At 41.3% G+C, this 22,544-nt stretch overlaps 2 protein-coding genes across 2 annotated transcripts in view; both read right to left on the bottom strand.

Moving 5' to 3' along the window:
* p4hb (prolyl 4-hydroxylase, beta polypeptide) overlaps positions 1 to 9,965 on the bottom strand; it is an 11,973-nt gene extending 2,008 nt beyond the window's left edge. The window contains exons 1-10 of the mRNA XM_037689606.1: positions 9,627 to 9,965; positions 8,033 to 8,239; positions 6,898 to 7,031; positions 6,630 to 6,767; positions 4,387 to 4,491; positions 4,165 to 4,290; positions 2,406 to 2,606; positions 2,182 to 2,302; positions 1,454 to 1,635; positions 1,065 to 1,175 (exon numbers count right to left, since the gene is read on the bottom strand). Of these exons, the coding sequence (XP_037545534.1) occupies positions 1,065 to 1,175; positions 1,454 to 1,635; positions 2,182 to 2,302; positions 2,406 to 2,606; positions 4,165 to 4,290; positions 4,387 to 4,491; positions 6,630 to 6,767; positions 6,898 to 7,031; positions 8,033 to 8,239; positions 9,627 to 9,963 (1,662 nt within the window). The 5' untranslated portion in view covers positions 9,964 to 9,965. The remainder of the gene's footprint in view (positions 1 to 1,064; positions 1,176 to 1,453; positions 1,636 to 2,181; positions 2,303 to 2,405; positions 2,607 to 4,164; positions 4,291 to 4,386; positions 4,492 to 6,629; positions 6,768 to 6,897; positions 7,032 to 8,032; positions 8,240 to 9,626) is intronic.
* Positions 9,966 to 20,381: 10,416 nt separating this feature from the next.
* Positions 20,382 to 22,544, bottom strand: part of pecam1b (platelet and endothelial cell adhesion molecule 1b) — a 28,641-nt gene continuing 26,478 nt past the window's right edge. Inside the window, exons 13-14 of the mRNA XM_037690098.1 lie at positions 21,919 to 21,941; positions 20,382 to 20,483 (exon numbers count right to left, since the gene is read on the bottom strand). Coding sequence (XP_037546026.1) covers positions 20,382 to 20,483; positions 21,919 to 21,941 — 125 coding nt within the window. The remainder of the gene's footprint in view (positions 20,484 to 21,918; positions 21,942 to 22,544) is intronic.

Below are 22,544 nucleotides of genomic sequence, written 5' to 3'. Positions count from 1 at the left end.
ACCTCCACAACCTCACCGACCTCCACAACCTCACCGACCTCCACAACGAGAGATCAGTGAACAAGGCCAGGCTGATTCTGGCAGATCCTGATCATCCACTCCATGGAGAGTTCAGGCTGCTTCCATCTGGACGCAGGAATCTGCTGCCCAGGCGTAGAACGAACAAACTGAAAAACTCAATCTCTGTAGCGATCAGGCTTCTCAATGAACAATGATTTTCGTTATTTTAACATCTCAACGTCTTTTATAGTTTGGATGTTTTGTGCGTCTGACTGAAAAATTGCCCCTTGGGGATAATGAAGACTCTTGAACTTGAACTAACCAATATTGTTTAAGTTTTAGCACAACAACAATCTAAAAAAGAAACAGAAAGTGGTGGTTTTGTGATTAAGGACAGCTCTCAGTTTTATGTATTGGATTAAAATACATATACTGAATTAAAGTTTACTCAAAGTTCTGCTAGCCGGGAATAGATTTTCTTTAATTTTTCCACCAGGACAGATTGATCAACGAGGGGAACTTGTACTCCGTCGTTAAGCTTCAGCTCCAAGACCATAGTCTATTTGCCTGTAGGCGTTGCATTGTGTTGGAGGAGACGGCAATGTCGCCATTCACCAAATCACCCTTTTTAACTAGACCAATATTAGAATCACTGCTCCAATCCCCTCATACCCGCTTCATATGATTAAGTGCTCTGCACGAGGACAGCCACCCATCAGAGTTTAGTCTGAAACAGCAGAGCACGTGCAGCGTTCATCAGGAGGCTCTTGTTCCTCCAGAGATGCTAAGTAAACAGCTGCGACAGCTGCAGGCAGGATTAGAGGCCTGCAGTTGACAGAGCTGCAATTAGACTTACGAGGGGAAGGGGGGTGTAGTGGAGTGTGAAGGTGTTAATGCAGAGGAACCCCCTACACTTGTTTACTACATACCATGGTTGTTGAGGTTACTCCTCAGAAAGTATATACACATCTGGATAAGTGTTCATTTTACCTCCTAATCCTCCATGAATTATTAATCTGCAGCCGTTTCACATCAGAGGGCTGAATCTGTTCAGGTGGACTCACCTCTGGCTCCACCTCGTCGTCGTCCTCTGCGGGTGCAGCACCCTCTGTGCCACCGCTCTCCAGAAATTTGGTGAAGCCCTCCAGCGTCCTCTCACCGTTATAGTCAACCACCTGTCGACAGCAAGCCATTAGAAATTAACCGTTCACTCAAGACCTTTAAAAACAGTTTAATGATGTCGACGCAACTTTGTAGAAATGTTGCACAAATGTTGAATCAGAAAACAACTTTCTACACAAGACACAGTGTACAAGAAGGGCATTTTACTTCCACTTCGGATAATAAAAGCAGCGTTCCTTGAAGAATGCATGTCAGAGTTTGAACGGTCACAATAACTTTGTGACCCGCTGCTTCAGACAGAAGCCGAACCAAAACCGACAGCAGAGCTCACCTTGTGCTCCTCTCCTGCAGGGAAGAACTTGAGAGTTGGGAAACTGTGGACTTTAACGGACTCGATCTCGTTGGCTGTGGAGTCCATCTTGGCCACGATGGTGTCGGGGCTGTCCTTGTATTTTTCTCCCAGCTGTTCCCAAATGGGGGCCAGCTGTTTGCAGTGTCCACACCAAGGTGCATCTAAAAAAGATCCAAAGTTACAGAAATGCACATTACTGATGTCATACAGGAGAGACATGCACGAAGACCAAACGACGTGAAGCGAAATGATTCTTTAAATATATTTTGTTGAACTGTGTCTTCATCTGTTCAGCTTTACGCAGCTGAACGCAACGTCAACCTCATGCTTTAATACATCGTTTAGGAATCATCAGGGAGGGAATATGGGGCCTTCCCCGCCGTGCACGGCTGCTAACCAGCCCAACGTGGAAACATCCTCCACACACGGAGCCCATTTGGACTCAGATGGTTATAAAATATTCCTACTGCTATATTTAACGCCATCTTTTCAGTATCCGTGTCTGGTAGCACATTTGCAGGAAGGGGTTGGGGTGAGAATGAATCAGCAGACTTTGGAATCAACTCTGAAGATATTTTGAAAAGGGCTTGGAGAGATTTGAGTTTCAGACCGACGAAGGCCAAGTCTTTCACCTTTGAGGAACTAAAACATAAAATTCAAGCACCTGTAGTCGCTGGCGAGTTAAAGAAAAATTAAGAAAAACTCACAAAATTCCACAAAGACGTTCTTTGAAGGATTGAAGGCGATCTCCTCGAAGTTTTTGCCAACCAAAACCTTCACGGGGCTCTTGTCCCAGTCTTCAGGGATGTCCTGGCTCATGAGGTGTGGCTGCACGGTGATTAAACATCGCATTAAACGGGGTTACTTACAGCTGTAAAATAAAAAGATGTACGTAGAACTCATCCACGTAGTTTGGCGTAAGCAGCCTCACCTTCAGCTTGCCCTCGGTGAACAGCTTGCAGAACTCCGTGATGCTCTCTGCCGTGATGGCGTCGCTCTCCGGCTTGTACTTGGTCATTTCGTCCTCCAGGGTGATGAGGCGGATGGCGGGACATTCTTCCTTCTTCAGGCCGAAGAACTCCAGGATGCGCTGGTTGTCGTCGATGTCGCTGTCGATGAAGATGAACAGGATCTGCACGCGGAGACGGACAAAGACCAGACCGTGATCAAGGTTTGTCGCAACTCTATAAAGAACATCTCTAGATGGTTGGAGTCATCACGAGTGCCTTTAATGGCTGAAATGTCGATTTCTGTAGAAATTTACAGAGTTACGTTAGAATTATGCTAACCACCAGGAGCCTGTTAATGGTTGACAAATGGTGCACTCTTTACTCGGCACATAGTTTTCTTTTTCCTACTCCTAAATTACAACGAACCTGAAAGTTGCAGAGGTTCACACGAATGCTTTAATATTGGTTTACAGAAGTTTATGGTTACTGGAGCCCAAGCAGAAGCAGCAGCAACTTTCAAATCCTCAGTCTAGTTAAAATTTGTGAAATCAAAGAAACAAAACAATCAAAGAAAGAAAAGTTAAGAAATCAAAATCAGACCAATTTGAAGTGTTTATACCGCACTCTGGTGTGAAAGCAGCTACTTTTCAGGCTTTGAACCTCATGGCTTGTACAAAGCTGCAGCTAATTTATGGATTATTATTATTTATTTATTTTTTAAACAGGCTAACGAGCTTCCTGCCACCAAAAACATTTAACTTTGTCACACCTGAGCATTCACATGCCCAATACTTTATTTTACCGTTTAACAGAAAAGAGAGGGGAATCCCCACCTCTGGTCATCAGAAGGGGATTCTCCTCCTTCCAGTTTCACTGGTTCGACTGACCTGCAGTCTCATCAATACACGTCTCTCTTGGGGGGTGGGTCCTCATGACTCAGACTACCTCATTGGTTCATTGTGGTTGACTGCCCGTCACATGGCCTCGGAGGGATTATGGGTAACATTTATGTTCATTGTTAGTCGTTCAGTTGGACATTTTGCATCGTTCTTTTAGTGATCGGTCTGTTCTTCTTGGCCTAGTTTATGTTCATTATGCGTTAAGTTTGTGTTGGGACATTCGGTAGAGTAACCGTGAGTGAGGGAAGTAGTCGGCATGACTTGTGTGGTTTACTGTGCGTTTGTGTTGAACAGTAAAATAAAGGCTATAAAACGCCATCTGGTGATTGATTCTTGATCTACAAGAGCTGCACATCTTTGAGCGCCGTGTGCTGCCACTCATGTTGCGTTAACATCCGTAGCTTGTGTGTACAAATTTTTTAATTATTTTAATTAAGTGTGCGCCTTTATATCCAGGTGCGCTCGATAGACCGGTAATTACGGTACTTAAAATGCACATTTCTCATTGCAGCTTCTGACAGGAATTTCATTATTTCAACAGCGTAGGTGTATGAAATGGATTTAGCATGATGCAATAAATTTTGGGGCTTGAAATGGTTTTAAAAAATGGCATTAATCTACTTTGGCCTTAGCCACACGCAGACTAGCCGTTAGCTTCTGTCAGAAATAAACTTTCTCCAGAACGAGGCCATTCAGAGCCATCTTCAACAGGTAAGATACTAACTATTCATAGCCTTCTCAAAGAAACAATTTTATTGCACAAATAGGTTTTTCTACAATAAAAAAAGTGAATTAAAGACAGTTAATCTAATGCCCGCTTCCATCCGGGCGGTTTTCGTACCTGACCCTTGAATCCTTGGGCAGCTTTCTTAAACTGGTCCATTTTGCCCTGGAAGTCCGACGCAGTCTTGGGCAGGAACATGAGGATGTGGGATTTGATTTCTCCACCAAAGATTTTAGGAGCGGTCTGAATAAAAAACAAAATTATTTTCAGGGAACTCATTTTGTACAATCGATCAGAAAACACCATCTTAATGTTGTGCGCACTCTGCCCATCCTTTACCTGCTCGGTAAACTCGATGACCAGAGGCAGCTGGTTGGACTTTACAAAAGCCAAAAGGTTCTCTTTGGTCAGCTCTCCATCAAAGGTGTTGCGCCCTTCATCAAACTGCCAAGAAAAGCACAGACACAAATATCATCCACCTGGCGTCTCATCTAGTCTGCCTGAGAACAAACCTAGATTTACTGGACAAACCTCCCTTTTATTATTAGGCATTAATAAGAGCAGAGGCGCATCTCTGCCAAGCAGCTTTTTCTGGCTCACAATAAAAGGGGAAGAGCCTTCCGAGCACTGAAACTTAACCCTTAATCCTCAGCTGCAGTAAACGAGCCAGAAACGTGTAGTTTATCGTAACGTAGCTGCGGCTTTCAGTGAGTTTGCTTATCCACAGCCCACACGTTAACTGTGTTCACGTCAGAGTAAAGTTACCAGCAGGAATGTGAAGCCACAAAGGCACGGCGAGGTGAAAGCACTACTGCGATCATCTGGCGCTCTTAAGGTAAAGAGATTTGCAGCTGTGTCATGCTGAAGCAACACGGGCTGCAGGAAATTCTCTTCATAATCTGACTCATCCATGACGGCAACATTAAAGAACTGGAAAACCAAGTGGCAGATCTGCTGCTCCATAACCAAGTTTTTACCACATTTATAATTCTCATGCTTTTATTTCACGTCTGCAAGTCATTCGACTTTGACCCAGCTTGACGACTCGCATGAGGGTTCTGCTGATAAGGAAGCTGAACGCACATCAAAGCTTGAAGAAAAGAAACCTCAATATGAAAAACCACGAGCCGCTTCGCTCTGTGAGTCAAACCAAGATTTCTGAACATTCACATATTCAACTTTATTTATTTTCCAACCAAACGAGGCAAAAAGTGGAGCCGAGTGAGCCAACGTGAAAAGTTACATTGATTTTTAAAGTCTTCGCTGGGATCTGAAACCATCACATCTCATTTACAGCACAAGCTTAAATCTTAATTATGCAAATTCTAACAAGTTAGTTAATATTTTACAGTGCATTGGGCAATTTTATTTAAGGCTAGTAATGATTATTAAAAGATCCGTCGACAACCGCTTTAGTCTGGTGATTGTGCGAGGCGACATGCTGCTCGGTCAGCGCCACCATCTTAAGGGACCAGTACAAAATGCTTACGCTTGTGACTGGTATTCAGCTGAAGATGTAAACATCCACACTTTCACCTGCACAAAAACAGGAGCAGGAAGCAGTGGGCTAATCTCTGCAGGATGCAAGGACTAAAAAATAAAAGAAAAGAAATAGGTCTGTCTTAAAGAGGGTTATTAGCAATATGTTTTATGTTAAAGTTCATAAACTGGTCTGTTCATATTGCTGGGAGAGTTCACCAGTCCAGTGTAGTAGCACCCATCCTCTGGACATATCAAAGCCCAAGTTTAGCAGTTGTCCCGTGTTTTAGAACCAGTTTCATTAAAGCAGAAGTCAATAGTCAAATAATTGTTTCGTTAAGTACCAGTTTCAGTACTTCTGGTCATAGCCGACTCTGCATCAGCACATTTTTAAACCACAATACTCACAATTTCTGCACAAGCCTGCTTTTAATGCAGAAAAAAAAAAAAGATGATCAGAGTACCAACGAAACATTTCTGGATAAAACTTCCAGAAATTAATACTCGATAAGATTGCTTATACAAAAAAGTTTTTCTACAGTTAGTCCCTCAAAAATGGCCGCCACTCAAGTCCGGGGGCGATCTGTAGACAGTCAACCATTTTCTTGTATTTAAAGCTAACCAACTTGTGCAGCTGGTTGGTTCGACTGACTTAGTAGGTCACGGTTTTTATATGAAATAAATATAAAAAACAACATCTGTAGCTGAAAACCCACAGAAATTAGACTTTAGTGCACACGTTAAACGTAGTCTGCAAGAGACAGCTGGATTCAAGCAGCACGTTAACGAGCAACATTTGAGCTTAAAGCTTCATCTTTACCCTCCACTCAACAAATGGGAGCTGCATGAAACTGACCATCGGCTACTACACTTCTTGCGACCAATTCACCCGATCAAGCTGCAGAGCCACAAGCCAACAAGTTTTAAACCCTGAATGACCTCAGGCGAGCCAAGTTTAGAAACTGGGGACGTCTGCAGCGTCAGGTTACAGAAGGTCTAGGTCAGAAAGCAGCGGGGAGCCTTCAGAAGCTCCGAATGCTTCTACAAGTTTGTGTAGGTTAGTTTGGTCCAGGGGTTAAAATATGACAAAAACATCAAGTCACCTTCTTGAAGAGGACGACGCCATCTTTGGACACATCGAACTTTGTGTAAACTGCGTCACTGGAGGTCATGGCGAAGGGGACATCATCGATGGCTTCGGCTGCTTTTTCCAAAGCTTTGGCGTCGTCAGACCCAGCATCCTAAAAAAACAAAAACAACTTGTCCGTTCACTGAAAACTGTAAAACAGAGGCTTCTTTTGAGAAAAAGTTACACTGCAAATAAATAAATAAAATTCAGTTCAACTCCGTAAAGTTTAAAGGGACTCGTACCTTAAAGAAACCGATGACCGCCACCTCGTTGTCGGCAATCAGAGACTCCGCCTCGGTGACCTCGTTCAGGGTGGCGACGGCGGGCCCGGTCCGCTTCTTCAGCCAGTTGACGATGTCATCTGCCTGCCTGCCGGCTGCAACAACAAAAAACAGGCCACAAACTTTAGCGGACACAAGTTGAAATGGCTCCGATAAACGCAGAACACCAAAACTTTAAATCTAATTTCACAGTTCAGGAATGCGAGATGTTTAAATGGGACATCTACAAGTGTGAGAAAGCTTTAGTTCTTTATAAAGTGGAAAAAAAAGTAAACTTTTGAAACGTCTGCACTCATTTTGCCTCAGATTCAGTTTTTTTTGTTGCTAAATCCTTACTTTGTTGTATCAAAGTTAAAGACTAAAGGTCAGGAAACTCTTGTGTCTGCCTTTGAAGTGAGACTTCTGCGGTTCATTTAAGACCCGAGTGATTAAACGAACAGGTGACGCAACAGAAGCAACTTCCCTGATGAAACGCGTGTCAACGAGGCGATGCACAACGCGGCCGCTTGTAGGTGGTGTGTGCTTCTAGAAGCTGGATTTAATCCAGACTAGTCATTTCCACAAAAGCACTTGCCTCCACCTCCCGTCTCAAACGGAGCCTGGCTCAGGCCAGCAGAGGAGGCGACGTGATGAAAAGCACATATGTCAGGCCCGACTCAGCTCCAGCATGAGGGGAATGCGCCGAGGAGGCCCAACCCACAATCTGCTGGCTGCGTGTTGATGAAAGCTGATTGGCTGGCTTTTTTTTTATTTTTTTTTAAATGCAGCTTTGCAGATCAGATTACCATAATGAAAAGACTCTGTAGGTCATCTACAAAACTTATATAATCATTTCAGGCCACTAAGGCCAGTCTTTTGTGAAAGTTACTAAAGATTACATCACTTGAAAAGAAAGCACATTAGGTTAGAAAAATCAAAGTTTGCGTCGTGAATAAAACAAAATGTTCTAAAAATATGCATCAAACCAGATTAAAAACTGGAATCTGACTTTGTTTTTGTTTTATTGATCTAAAAACCAATCTACATCAGTAATGTGTAGAAATGCTTGAGTGCAAGTTATTGATGCAAACACGTCGGCCACAGAAAAGTCACTCACCGGAGTACTCCTTCGGAGACTCTTTATCTCCGCCCTTGAAGAACTTGATGGTGGGATATCCCCGGACGCCGTACTCCTGGGCCAGCTCGGTTTCCTCGGTGGCGTCCACCTTGGCCAGGCGGATGTCTGAATTCTGGCCCTTCAGCAAACCGGCGGCCTTGGCGTACTCCGGAGCCAGGGCCTTGCAGTGGCCGCACCATGGTGCATCTGTGGAGCACAATCAAAAAAGGTCTGCATCTGGTTTTACAGCAAAATATGGACTCAGAAAGAATAAAGCCGGAGTTACAACGACTACACTGGCAATATACTTTAATCGGGATTTAGGATAATAAAAATAAGACTATTAATGAGCAATGATTAGGTAATTAAAACGTTCACTCAAAAAAAAGGAGGAAGTTAACTCTTCTGCAACATTGATGCAGTTTTTACCTAAACTTGGTCACTGAAATTTCGAGATGGAAATAAAAACATCCCTTTTAAGATTTTTTTCTTTTGTAACAAATCATTCTTAAACTTTACAATCAAACAAAGTCTTTAAACTGATTTTGGTTAAACTTTTTTGCTCAAAAGTGACCAACATGAAGTTAGTTTGAAGTCAATAAATCAGTAGTATAATTTCGATATTGCAGTTGGCTGTAATAAATTTGGTCAAATATGTTCTTCTAGTTGGTTCACCATATTAAAAGCATTGTAATAGGTAAATATTAAACATTTAACTCAAATGTAGGCAAACAGAAACAAAAAGGATCTGTAGAAATGCATTGGATGCAACAATCAGAAGTGACACGTTGAATAAAGTGACCAATATTGCATCAGTAAAAGAACTAAAACTTCCTTGTCAAAGACCAGTCAATGTAAACGTGCAGGAACTTTTACAAGTACACGTCAACCCAGCTCCAAAAACCAGCCCAGAACCCGCCCAGCTCACGAACCAGACTCTCATCCCTCCCACGACCCGGAACAATGGGGAGCGTCTCCATCCGCAAGAACATTCCCGATTGGTCCAGACTGCTGTCAATCAAATTGTAGGCGGGCCAAACAATCTGACGAAAAGAGTAGCCTGAACCCTCCCAAACATTTATTAAAACCAATATCCTGCGGCTTTAAAAAAACTAAAATGCAACTTAAAATAAACTATAGGAAACACGCTTCGTTTGATGCGAACACAGATGTGAAAGTTAGCCGATAGAAACCGCAGGAGACAATCGAAACTTTCACTCTTCTCGTTCACTCAACGCTTTGATATTAAAAAGATTTTACAGATGGCAAAAAAATAAGGCAGCTCGTACCCCGAAATACTCCGGTAACGAAATAATTTACAACACCGCCGAACTTTTTTTTTTTTTTTTTTTTTTTTTAAACGTAACGGCTACAGAGAAGCTAACTTTTTGGTGCTAGCTAACCAAATGTAGCGAAAATGTTTTCAAAATGAAAAAAAAAAAAAGTAATTATATTTAGCTTGTTTCTATAAAGATTTAAGACGGTAATGCCCCTGGGTGTTTTGAATGCAGTTGAGCTCCATGTTAGCGGCTACCAGCAGCAATTCATCTTAAAGACGAAGTTTAAGACAAAACGGAGCGTTAGCTTCACTTACAGAACTCAACCAGAATATTGGGGTGAGCTTGGAGAGCCTCGTCGAAGTTACTTTTCTTCAGCACCAGAACATCTTCTTCTTCGGCGATCTCAGCTCGGCAAGCTACAGCCAGAGTACACAGGAGCCAAAACTTAAACATTGTTACCGTCGAGTTTCCTTCCGAACCGGGACAGCAGGGGCGCACGGTCAGCCGCGGGTATGTGGATAAATTCGTGTCGGGTTTTGATCTTTGTCTTCCTTGTTTGCGGGGTTTGGGAAGAGTAGCTGGTGTTTTGTGTCTACAGCTACTAACGTGGCAGCGCACGGAGAAACCGGAGGGGTCAGCCGCAGTGCGCATGCGCCTTTATAAGGTCGATAGCTGTTCGTGTTGAAATGTGACTGGACCGCAGCGCGCGCCACCTGGAAGTGAAACGGAGGCGTCGAAAAGCGCAGCAGATCCGCATTAAAGCGTAAAACCAACAAAACTGCGGGGAAAGAGGTTTATTTACGCATCGAGGAAGAGAATCCTGCGTTAAAACATCCGAGCTTTAATAAAAGATGCACAACAAATGGTTTTATGGGTCATTTTACAGCCTGTCATGCAGCTTTATGCAAATTGAATCACATATTTCAGTATTTATATTTTTTGTAATCTGATATTGGGCTTTTATTTCTAACAGTGCACACTAAAAAAACCGCTGGATTCAAAACAAACCTGGTGTTTGTGTCAAATTTGACCAGAACAAATCCTTGATCAACCCAGGTTAGTTTATCAGTTAATCCACTACAGGTTTTGTTTTTTACTTTTAGTTGACATGACTTATTTATTAGAGACATGTACTAAAAAGATCAACTCTGAGTAATTATGAGTCAGCACTAAGGTTTGTTATCTTTCTGAAGGTTTTCTTGCTGACTAACTAGTTTGTGCCTCAGCTAATCAAATGTAGTAAACACAAAAATAACTATAACAGTCAGTTTGACATTGAGATAAAATTTGTTGTCCTAGAGATGAGATTTACGGCTCTTTAAAGGGAGTCGGATCTTGTGGATCCATTTGTTTCAAGAAGCCTTTCAATTTAAAATAATTTCATTACAACATATGACCATCGTCATTACGTATGACCATACATGACTTGCTAATATTGTCAATTTGACTTTGAGATAATATTTGGTGTCCTAAGCTAGAGGTGTAATTTACAGTTCTTTGACAGGAGCCGGATCTTGTGGATCCATTCGTTTCGAGGAGCAGTTCAATTTGAAACGGTTAGTTTCATCACTATGTTTGGCCTATATCGTTACATATGGCTGTAATACATGACTTGTCAAGCATGCGACACCTCCTGAGAGCATGCTCCCCATGTACAACTGCTGCGCTCCTCCTTTTTGCCCGTGTCAGTGGAAAACCAAAGGAGGAGCGTCAGTGCGTATCTACACCCGAGAACAAAAAGTTGAGGAAATCATGATCAGGGAAAAAAAAAAAAATCGAATGGTTTTCAATTGTTATTCAAGTTCCATTGTTCATTTTAAAGAGCCGTTCAAAAGATTTGAATCGTCCATGAACGTCTCATTTCTAATAGTAGCTAAAAGTCATCACAGAGTCTGAGAGCTCAACTTTGATATGCAAGAGTGTGGGCAATACGCATTCCTTCAAGGGAGTTTTATTTTGTTTTGTGAAATGTCGTCAAAATAAAACCTGACATTTACAACTTTTTTTATGAAAAACTTTATTAAGATTATTGGAGGGCTTAAATTGTTTGGGTAGAAAAGTTTCAAATCTTGTTTTTAGAGAAATATTAAAGGCAGATGTCTGAAAATTGCTGAAATGCTCACATATTTAGCTGAAGCCAGACTTAAGGAACATTTTGAGTTGGTGATCACTTGTTTGCCCGCAGGACTGGATTATTTTAGTCTGTTTTCAAAGTTAGATGCTGGTTGCTGTATTAGTAAATTATTCTGAGTCATAGCTGAGTCCGGAGTCCATCGCCACGTCAAAGGTTTGAACAGCAGAGGCAGGAATTAGTTTTTACTTCCAGTTTAATCAATACGGTTTGGCACAAAAACTTTTATTATCCAGTGAAACTCAAACAAATATGATGTTTCAAAAAATCTTTGAGAGATTTATGACGATGGATTCAATAAGACTTTTCTTTAAATGCAAATATTAGATTTCAGCAGTATTGTTGCTTTTGTTATTTTTAATTAATTCCTGCAGTTTAGAACTGCAAGAACTCTGTATGAGGCGTCAGAGTCCGTTTAGTGGGCTCTCCGGTCCCCGTAGAACCGAAGTGAGTTCTGTATTGGTGTTCTCAGCACAAATGTTGTTCTCACTGTGGTTTGGACCCCACCTGGGCTGCACCTGATCTCTGACCCCGCTTGTGGATTTCAGTCGTGGTGTGAGAACTTCTGGGTGTCATTTTTTGCAGATGATGTGGTTCTGTTCTCTGAGTACTGGGTTCAGCTCCTCCAAGTCTAAAAAGGTGGTCCTAGGTGAACATTTGCCTCAATTATTTTGTTGTCCTCTTCCTGAGTGATGGATCAAAGGATCAAGTAGCCTGTAGTAATGAGGGTGTTGCTCCAGTCTGTTGTGGTGCAAAAGGCATAAAACGCCAAAGTTCTGGATTTACCGGTCCTCCTACTCTCCAGCCCTCACCTGAGGCCACAAGACACTGATTGTGACCAAAATAACAAGGTTTCTGATAAAAGCAGCTAAAAAACAGCTTCCTTTGTAAGGCAGAAGCTTTAGAGATAAGCGTCATGGGGGGAGCTTCTAGAGCCACTCCCCCACATCTGAAGCAGCCAGCTCAAGAGGTTTGGGAACAGAGGCTCCGAGCACCTCCCTCTGGAGGATTTCCAGGCATATCCCACTGGACGAAGACCCCAAGACAGACCCAGAATATATTGGACAGATCGTTTTCTGTGTCCTCTCTTGCCTGGATCACCTTTGGGTCCTGCTGCAGGCTCGTCTGGGCCCTGGATGAATGGAAGGTTCTTCCAGTCTAAAATATTTCCCTTCTCACAAAATTTGAAATAACCTAGTTGGAACAATACGCCTTATAATAAACTATTATTTCAGCTACTAAAAACAAGACCACATAGGGTGTTCAGTTTTTATAATTCATAAAACTTCTATTATGACACGCGAGCGCCACCATTATATTTACGCTGCAACGCATTCTGGTTAAACGACGTAGACCGGTTGCTCCGGTGTGAGCTCTATTCAAGCTTGAATGTTAATTTTGGACATTATCAGATGTTCAGCCTTTAATTTGAACCGGAGCGAGTTGACAGAGAGGAGAACAGAGAAATGAACCGATTTTCAAGCTAGCGACAAAGCTAACATGACGTTAGCTCCGGAGCTAATTTTTATGGCATTATTTCCAGATCTAATATATTAGTGCCACAGCTAATATTATAATATACATACTGGTAATACGACATGCATATATATATATAAAGCATTAGCAAATTGATCATGTTTGATTGTTTCAACCCAAATATTTAGTATATGGACAAATTATAACTTTATTGTCACATGTAACTTTTTATCCTTGCCTCCTTGTGTGTTAGTCTCCACTACAACCGATGCACGTCATCCTTCCTGAATGCGTTGCACCGGTAATATAATGACAACGTCCTTAGGTGCAAAATGTAGCAAACATAATTTTTCGAGCAATTTTTTTCCCGCGTCATAAACAACAACCTTTAGTAGAGAATTAAGGCCAAACTGTGCAAAAAGTTGGAGATCCGTTTAAAAAATGTTGTGCGGAACACACCAAGTGATAAAAGGTTTTAGGCGTTTTGTTGTCTCTACCATCAAACACAACCTAAGGAGCGTCACAGTCTTCACATTCTCTCTGGGACGTGTCAGGATTCCAGACAGGACTGTCCAGAACCCCTGTCCTCCTCCTCTTCTGGTAAAAATGGATGGACTTTATAAAGAAACATTTGAAGTCTGCAACATTTGAAGAAATCTTTCCTCACGACCGACGCTGAGGTGGATTTAAGATGGTTAAAACGTTCTACAAGCGTGAGCGACTCAAAGGGACAAGTTGAGCTGTAATCTAATGGCCATGAAATTTAGAGTTTATCACTAGAACTACAGTCATGAAGGTCAAAATGTGCGTTTCTTTCCTAATCTCACTAAACTGAGCACATTTGGTTTTCTTTTGTTAAACCTTATTATTGTGAAATCGCTCATTTTCCCCCCATGTGCCAATTTTTCTTACGAATGGACGCAGCCATCTACGTTTGCATCATAAATAACCTAAAAAAGAAATGCTTAAACGAGTACTGCAACTTTACCAACCATGAAATTCATTGTTTTGTGTCCTGGATTTAACTAAAGCGCAGAATCTAAAGAATGAAAACGGTAAAAGAAGAGACAAACAGAGTTGAGAACAACAAACAGGAGGCAGCGATCTAAATCAGGCCTGCAGGGCAGACCTGAAACCATCACCGCACCTCTAGTGGACGAGCTTGCAGAACCCTCCAGAACCCTGCGGAACCAGTTTTATGTTGGGAAATCTGAATAATCACAGTTTAGTGCTGGTCATCGTTGTTCAATCCACTTTAAGAGATGTTTCAAATCTTTTCAAGCAACGTTCTGTGGAAAATTTAGAAATTTGATGTTTATTGAACAAAAGGTTATGAACAATTATTATGTTACCTGTTGTAGATAGTTCTTTGGACAACTTTATTTTGGAGTTTAATTCTAATTGGACAGATGAGCTAATAGCTAGCCCAAATGTTGGACTGGGTGGACTTGGATCGTAGTGTAGCAATCATTCAGATGAGTTCTTTTCAGGTAAGGTCTTTAAAAGTCTGCTTCTCTGATGGTATGGGGGTGCACTAGTGCCTCCGTCATGGGCAGCTTACACATCTGAACAAGTCACCATCAATCTAGAACAGTCAGGTTTTAGAACATTAGCTCACACCTAGATTTTTTGTTGTTGTTTTGCAGAGACTAAGCCGCCCTCTGCCTCCATCACAACAACGTGATAACAGAGACCGTTATTCAAAGAAGAGGGGATCCTTCACAGAGAGGAAACAGCCCATGCTGCCATAAAATTCAAAATGACCTAAAAACGGTACAAGTTTTTAGTTTAAACATTTAATGTGCAATATGTCCCGTTGTTAATAAAATATTGGGTCTGCAACTGGTTGCACTCTGTTTTTATTTAGGTTTTCCCAACAACCATAGTCACAGTTTTGCAGTTTAGAGTCCCAGAATGCAGACTGAACACGAGGAGGTGGAGCAAAAAATGAAAACTTATTAAATTTACAAAATGAACAAGCTGGTGGGGGCAGAAAACTACAACAACAAAACTCTAGCAGACCCTGGGGGAGACCTGGACCTGGTGTAAGAACAAATAAAATGGCGATCTGACGAGTGAGTGGAGACAGGGATTAAATGGGCTGGGGCTGATGATGAGGAGATGGGGAACAGGTGTGCGTGCTGGACTTCAGAGCAGGAGCTGAATTGAGGGAAAGGTCTGGGAAAGTCCGTTGTACAGATACTTTGGGATAAACATGACGTTCCTGCTGGAAGTGCTATAGTTGCTGCTAATGCTAATGCTAAAGTCAAACTGGCAGCAGTTTCCTCATGAAATGTTTGGGACTGAAGGGCAGAGATCCACTTTGGTCCTGGGACTAGCCGTTAGCTCGTCGGTCATGTCAGATTTAAACCCTGTTCCCGAACTGAACTCGTTCAACAAGCTATCTATAACAGGTAAGATATTTATTGTTCATGAACTCATTACTGGTCTGTGGGCTGAACTTGTGGTCTCGTCCACGTGTTGACTCTCCAGCTGCAGATGAGCAACAAACCCCAAATCAGAAAGACGAGGAGAAATAAATCGACCTTCAGATTGAGACGGCGCGCGACAGGAAGTTCAGCAATAGACAGGACGGAGGTGGGACAGGATGAGGGACGAGGCCTTCTTAGTCCATGCGTCTTTGTGCCGATTTTTAATGGTCAATTCATGGAGACAGGGAGCTGGACCTTTAATGAAGTGAAGCGGTTGCCATGCCGACGCCATCAGCTGCAGACCCTGCAGTCCTTGAGGTGACCAGAGGACATTCAGATGGGACGTGACGCAGGTTTTTAATGATTTCACTGATGTCGTGGTCAAACCATGAACATCCTGCTCTCTCAATACGCAGCACGTTTAAGGACAATCAATATTTCAAATCATCGTTATTAAAGGAACGAGACTTTTTCTTTTACACGTTGAACAAGAACAGCAAACAGGAACCGTGTCCAGATTAAGATTTTAACTCATGCAAACGAGCAGAAAAGTGCATGAATTAATCCTGTTGGACTCATCCTGCCACGTGCACGTTCCCGTCCTGCAGAAACACGATCAAATTACTCATTGCTGATGCGTTTCTCCGAGCCTCTCTCATAAATAAGAGTGACTCAACAAAAACATCTTTGCCTCCACATCACTTCCTCTGCTTCATTACAGACAATTTCATCTAACGGTTTCCCCTTTTAACCTTTTATTTTTTAAATCTACATCACAAATGAGTTGGAAAAAAAAGTTAGTTTTGCAAAACTGTCCTCTGAAAGCTTGAAATAAAACAAAATGTGAAAAAAAAAAATCTAAAGATCGCTGCAGCTGCTGTTCATCTTTGCCATGGTGACCACACACATCTGTGTCTCTCACTCCCTGGCTGAAAACTTAAAGAAGGCAGAAAGAAACACAAACTGAAAAGTGAACCTCAAACAAACAGTTTCTGGGAGAAATTTATGAGCCGAACTCTAAACTTTCTTGAACTCACAGTTTCTGGGGAGATGTGAGAATTTTTTTTCCTGAATAAACCCGATGTTATTCAATTTATTCTGGTTTATTCATTGTGTACTTGTCACAACAAAATAATTTCTGTGTGCTTTCTGAAAAAAAAAAAAAAAGAAAAAAGTTTTGATTAAAAAGCAAAATGCTTTGAAAACTATGAAGTACTGCTAGACAAGCCAAGGATGCTATGACTCTGAGAACTGCCCAGCTTGGTTTAATACTGAACAGTTCTGATTGCCAACACCAAGGGCGTCAGAAGCATCTGTAATGTGGGGGGGACACGTCCCCTACACATACTGTGAGGAAAATTAGTATTTGAACACCCTGCGACTTTGCAAGTTCTCCCACTTAGAAATCATGGAAGGGTCTGAAATTTTCATCTTAGGTGCATGTCCACTGTGAGAGACATAATCTAAAATATATATTAAAAAAAAAAGAAACGGAAATCACAATGTATGATTTTTTTAAAATAATTTATTTGTGTGTTACTGCTGCAAATAAGTATTTGAACACCTGTGAAAATTAATGTTAATATTTGGTACAGTAGCCTTGCAGTTACAGAGGTCAAAGGTTGCCTGTAGTTTTTCTCCAGGTTTACTGCAGCAGAGATGTTGGTCCATTCCTCCACAGATCTTCTCTAGATCAGCCAGGTTTCTGGGCTGTCACTGAGAAACACGGAGTTTGAGCTCCCTCCAAAGATTTTCTATAGGGTTCAGGTCTGGAGACTGGCTAGGCCACTCCAGAACCTTGATGTGCTTCTTACGGAGCCACTCCTTGGTTCTCCTGGCTGTGTGCTTCGGGTCATTGTCTTGTTGGAAGACCCAGCCACGACCCATCTTCAATGCTCTAACTGAGGGGAGGAGGTTGTTCCCCAAAATCTCACAATACATGACCCCGGTCATCCTCTCCTTAATTCAGTGCAGTCGTCCAGTCCCATGAGCAGAAAAACACCCCAAAGCATGATGCTTCCACCCCCATGCTTCACAGTAGGGATGGTGTTTTTGGGATGGTACTCATCATTCTTCATCCTCCAAACACTGCGAGTGGAATTAAGACCAAAAAGTTTTATTTCGGTCTCATCTGACTTCATAACTTTCTTCCATGACTCCTCTGGATCATCCAAATGGTCATGGTCAAACTTAAGACGGGCCTGGACGTGTGCTGATTTCAGCAGGGGAACCTTCCGTGCCATGCATGATTTTAAACTATGACATCTTAGTGTATTACCCACAGTAACCATGGAAACAGTGGTGCCAGCTCATTGAGCAGCTCCTACCGTGTAGTTCTGAACTGATTCCTCACCTTTCTTAGGATCATCGATACTCCACGAGGTGAGATCTTGCATGGAGCCCCAGTCCAAGGGAGATAAACAGTCATGTTTAGCTTCTTCCATTTTCTAGTAATCGCTCCAACAGTTGATCTTTTTTCACCGAGCTGCTTGGCAATTGCCCCGTAGCTCTTTCCAGCCTTGTGGAGGTCTACAATTTTGTCTCTGGTGTCTTTGGACAACTCTTTGGTCTTAGCAACGTTAGTAGTTGGAGTCTTACTGATTGTGTGGGGTGGACAGGTGTCTTTATGCAGCTAACAACTCAAACAGGTGCTTCTAATTTAGAATAATCAGTGGAGGTGGACTAACAGGTCTTTGAGGGCCAGAACTGTTGCTGATTGGCAAGTGTTCAAATACTTATTTGCAGCAGTAACACACAAATAAATTATTTAAAAAATCATACATTGTGATTTCCGGATTATTTTTAATTTTAGATTATGTCTCTCACAGTGGACATGCACCCAAGATGAAAATTTCAGACCCCTTCATGATTTCTAAGTGGGAGAACTTGCAAAGTTGCAGGGTGTTCAAATACTTATTTTCCTCACTGTATAATGGCTGCTACGCCTATGGCTAACACCCAGGGAGCGTGGAGTGTTGTCTCTCGGATCCCCTGCCCATATCTAACGGCGTCCCACAAGGAACCCTTTTGGGCCCAGCCCTTTTCAATATTTACATTGATCTCCCTTGCAGCAGACGACACGTGTTCATCTGTATGCTGAAGATACCATTATGTCTTCATAGCAGGCTAGCTTCATTAGCTTTTTCCAGTCTGCATTTGGTTTTAAATACAAATAAAACTAAATATATGATTTTTAACAGAAATCTACCGCCACCAAGTTTAGTGCTCCTTCAAAATTTAATCTTGGGATGGTTCTGCGGTAGATTCAGTCAAAAGCTACAAGCAGCGGTGGGCATAATCCCACTAATCCACTACCAGCAGAACAAGTTTTTCTTTAGTGGATTAGCGTTTTCACTAACTTTGGAAACCGTTAGCGGAATTAGCTTCCACTAAATTAGGTTTTTACAACTGTAAGTCGGCTTCAACCGGAAGTTTGCGCGAAACAGATTGAGTGACAGTCGTCTTATAACTTTTTTTGATTAGTTGTGCCCACGTGGTCACAAGTATCTCTGCATCAACACAACATAAACTCTTAAATAAAACCCACATAATGTCCTCCTCTAATAGTTGAAATCCTGCATTTGCTTTCTTTACCTCCAATTCATCTTATTTTGAAAACAAAACTGCTTCTAATTATAACGATTGATTCTAATCCTGTATTACGATGTTTCTTTTAAAGTTTTGATGGGTGTGAGTGGACCAGCTTCTCCAACCTTGGAGGGATTCATCTTTAATTTCAGCCGCTCCATCTGTGTCGAGGAAGCAGAGCGCAGTTTATTCTGGTAGAATTAAATATTTAATAAAATACTGGCTAAAGTTAAGAGTAACAGGAAACACTGGGTTTATCCTCCACTCAGGTATAAAAAGACAAATATAAGCGAGCAGAAACAGCTCAACATTTACAAACACCTGAATCATAAAAATCAAAATAAAACATCTTATTTTTTTAAACCTTTAAAAAGCTGCACTTATGTGTAACTTTGTCTTCTCTTGTAACGAGACATACGATGGTTCTTGGTTTGTTCTTACGTCATCTGTACTCAGCCGAAGAGATGATTTATCTGTGGATTATTCCTGGTAAATCAAAGGATAAATCAAACAAAATACATATTTGAGCCACAACAAGGCTAAAAATACACCCAAGTAAATTATAATATCAGATATTAAATTGTCATAAGAATACTTGAGATTGACAATAAAAACAGAACATTTGCTAAAAACAGAACATTTGCTGAAGTTATTATTAGTCTTACAGGTAAATATGTGAGAAACAAGACATCTAAATTAATAAACATGAACAAAAACACACAAACGTACAAATATCTTTAAATAAATAAAACAATCTGCTAAATTTGTGCGCCTTTGACTCCATCAAATCTTAGTCATTCTTTTTAGCTTCTTAAATTTTTTTTGTGCATTTAATAGTTTTGGCCACAGGAAGCAGAGAAGAGTTAAAAAAAAGAAAAGAAAATTAAATCTGTCCAATTCTGGTGTAATGGCGCCCTCTAGTGGTCACTCCACAGAAGAGCCGCAGATTGTTCCAAAGATTATTAAACTGACTGATTCTCCAGATCAGGTCTTTAGGATCCTCCTGGTTGAAAACACGGTTTGTTAGTAAAGACACAAGTCTCTGAAACCTGAAGGTTCTCAGCTGGTCCAGCTTCAGAACACACCATCACACCTCAGAAATGAGCGGCGACCCAAATCAACTTTACCTTCTTAAATTTATTGAATAAAAAAACACGATTTGAACATGAGAGAGGAGAACAGAACATCACAGGAACTCCATCTTCTTCCTCTTATGTGGAGGCTGCAGGTCCAGGAGGGCACTCCAGCTCCTCCTGGGGACAAGGCGTTCCCAGACCAGAGAGGCTCCCTACAGAGAGTTCTGGGTCTGCCCCGGGTCTCTTTCATGGGACATGCCATGAAAACCTCCCACACGACACTGACCAGTAAACGTTTATCTTTTCAGGGTTTTTATTTGCTGTGAAAAATAATTTACATCTTCTCCAGTGATGTGATCCGCAGCGTTAATCCACCGGCACCGGCAGGTCCGAGTAGTTGTGGCCTTCTGAGTGGTTCTGACTGAGCTCGGGGTGCTCACCGTTCAGCTCGGCGTACTTCACCGAACCCTGCAGACACACCGAAACCATCAAACAACAGAATAAATGCTTTAACGCACACTTGAGGTAATTATTAAGACAAAATGCTCTGGTGATCATTTGAGCCCGTTTCCTGGAGACAAACAGTCAAATTGAGCTGCAGAATCTTTTATCACGGAGATAAAAACAGGCTGATGTCACTTCCTGTGTTTATTATTCCAAACCCCAGCGCCGGGCAGCACCATGTAGGGACAAACATGAGGGCCAACAGAGGCTGAGATCACAGGTACGGTCCGTGGGCCGAGATGGGTTTGACCGAAGCGCAACTCTAATCTGAGCAGCTGATAGGGAGGGAAGGCTCGACCCAAACTCCTTTGTTCTTGTCTGGAAACTCTGACGGCCGTTTCCCCTCCTGATGACTCTGGATTACTGAGGTCGGGAGGGGACGACACCAGGAGAGGGACTCGAGGAGTGAGACGGGACACAGCAGAGCCCCGAGCTGGGCCAGGTCCACCGTCCTTCAGCTGATTCGGTGTCAGGTTTTCAGCTTGTTGGAGCTAAAATGCTGTTTCTTGTCAAACTGTTTTATCAGTTCAAGTAAAGAAATGTTTTTTTTCATTCATTCAACCTTTATTTAAATAGGTTAGTCTCATTGAGTCACGAGGACTAACTATAAAAGCATATAAAATGAAAAGTAAATAAAAGAAGTGATTCAAAATGAAATAAAAAAAAACATGCTACATTATAAAAGGGTGTAAAATACTAAAAACAGGAGCATGTCTGCATTACAAACATAACATTGCATAACTGACAGCAATATGCAAATTGGTCAGTTTAAATCTGCATGTTTGAATCTACCTGCGGGGTCCCACAAGGCTCAGTACTGGGTCCCAAAGTATTTATTATGTACAGTATATTAATGACATATGTAGTATGTATACTTAATTTTGTTGTATTTTGTAACTAGTTTTTTTTCTGGGGTGGATTTAAAGCAGCTATTGGAGTGTGTTGGAAAATAAATTGATAAACTTAATTGTTGGTCTGATAGAAACAAGTTGTTTTTAAATTTATCTAAAACCAAATTTATGTTGTTTGGAAATGAAAAAAAGATATAAATGTTAAACTGGATATTAATAATGTATTAATTTATGGAGTGTTTGAAAATAAGTTTCTGGGTGTAATTTTGGACCCCGTATTAAACACTTGTGTAATAATATGGCTAAAACCATAGGGATATTGGGAAACACAAGACATATCTTGAATATTAAATCTTTGCACACTCTTATTACATTCTATTACTTCCATATTTAGACTATTGTGTTGAAGTTTGTCCTTGAGTCAGATGGTGTGAACAAAAACAGAAAGAACTGTTTCTAAACGAAGAGCTTGCCGTCTGCGCTGTGAGCAGTTTTATACATTGTAAGTGCAGGAGTGGCGGGTGAACATGTAACAGATCAATACTCACGTAGTCATGATGCTCAGCAGCACCTGCAGGAAGAAGCAGCAGCAGTTAAACATGAAGCTACTTACAGACTGACCTCAGATCAGTTCTCTCCATCCTGTCTCTCTTTATTGGTTTAAACTTTAGAGACGCCAATTAAATCTTTAAACTTTGAACTTTTTCAACCGTTCATGTTTCAAAACCTTCGGCTTGTTTGGGAAACCTGCGTTACAACTTTTAGTGTTTGTACATTTTGAATTATTTAACTCAATTTATAAAAATATTCTCATAGAAATCACCTTCAGAAAACAGACGTTTTTCGTCTTCTTCTTCTTGCGCTTGTTTTAGCTTTTAGCTATTATCTTGATAATTTTAGCTTTTAGCTATGGTTTAACTCCATTTAGCTTTTAGCTACAGTTTTAAATACAGTTTACGGTTTCATTATTATAACTTATCGCTTCAGTTTAGCTGTATTTAAACTTTAAAACCCTGCTAAATTTAGCTTTTAGCTACTGTTGGCTGTTTTTAGCTTTTAACTATGTCTGCTAATTTTAGCTGTTAGCTATGGTTTTGTTAATATAACAGACAGCTTCAGTTTAGCAAATTTTCGATGTTACAGTCTTTATTAGTTTTAGTTATTAGCCACAATG

This window comes from Nematolebias whitei, chromosome 16 (assembly GCF_014905685.2).
Source record: "Nematolebias whitei isolate Nwh7 chromosome 16, NemWhi1, whole genome shotgun sequence".
Taxonomy (NCBI): domain Eukaryota; kingdom Metazoa; phylum Chordata; class Actinopteri; order Cyprinodontiformes; family Rivulidae; genus Nematolebias; species Nematolebias whitei.
Note: the sequence above shows the minus strand (reverse complement) of the source record. Positions and strands in the feature narration are given on the sequence as shown.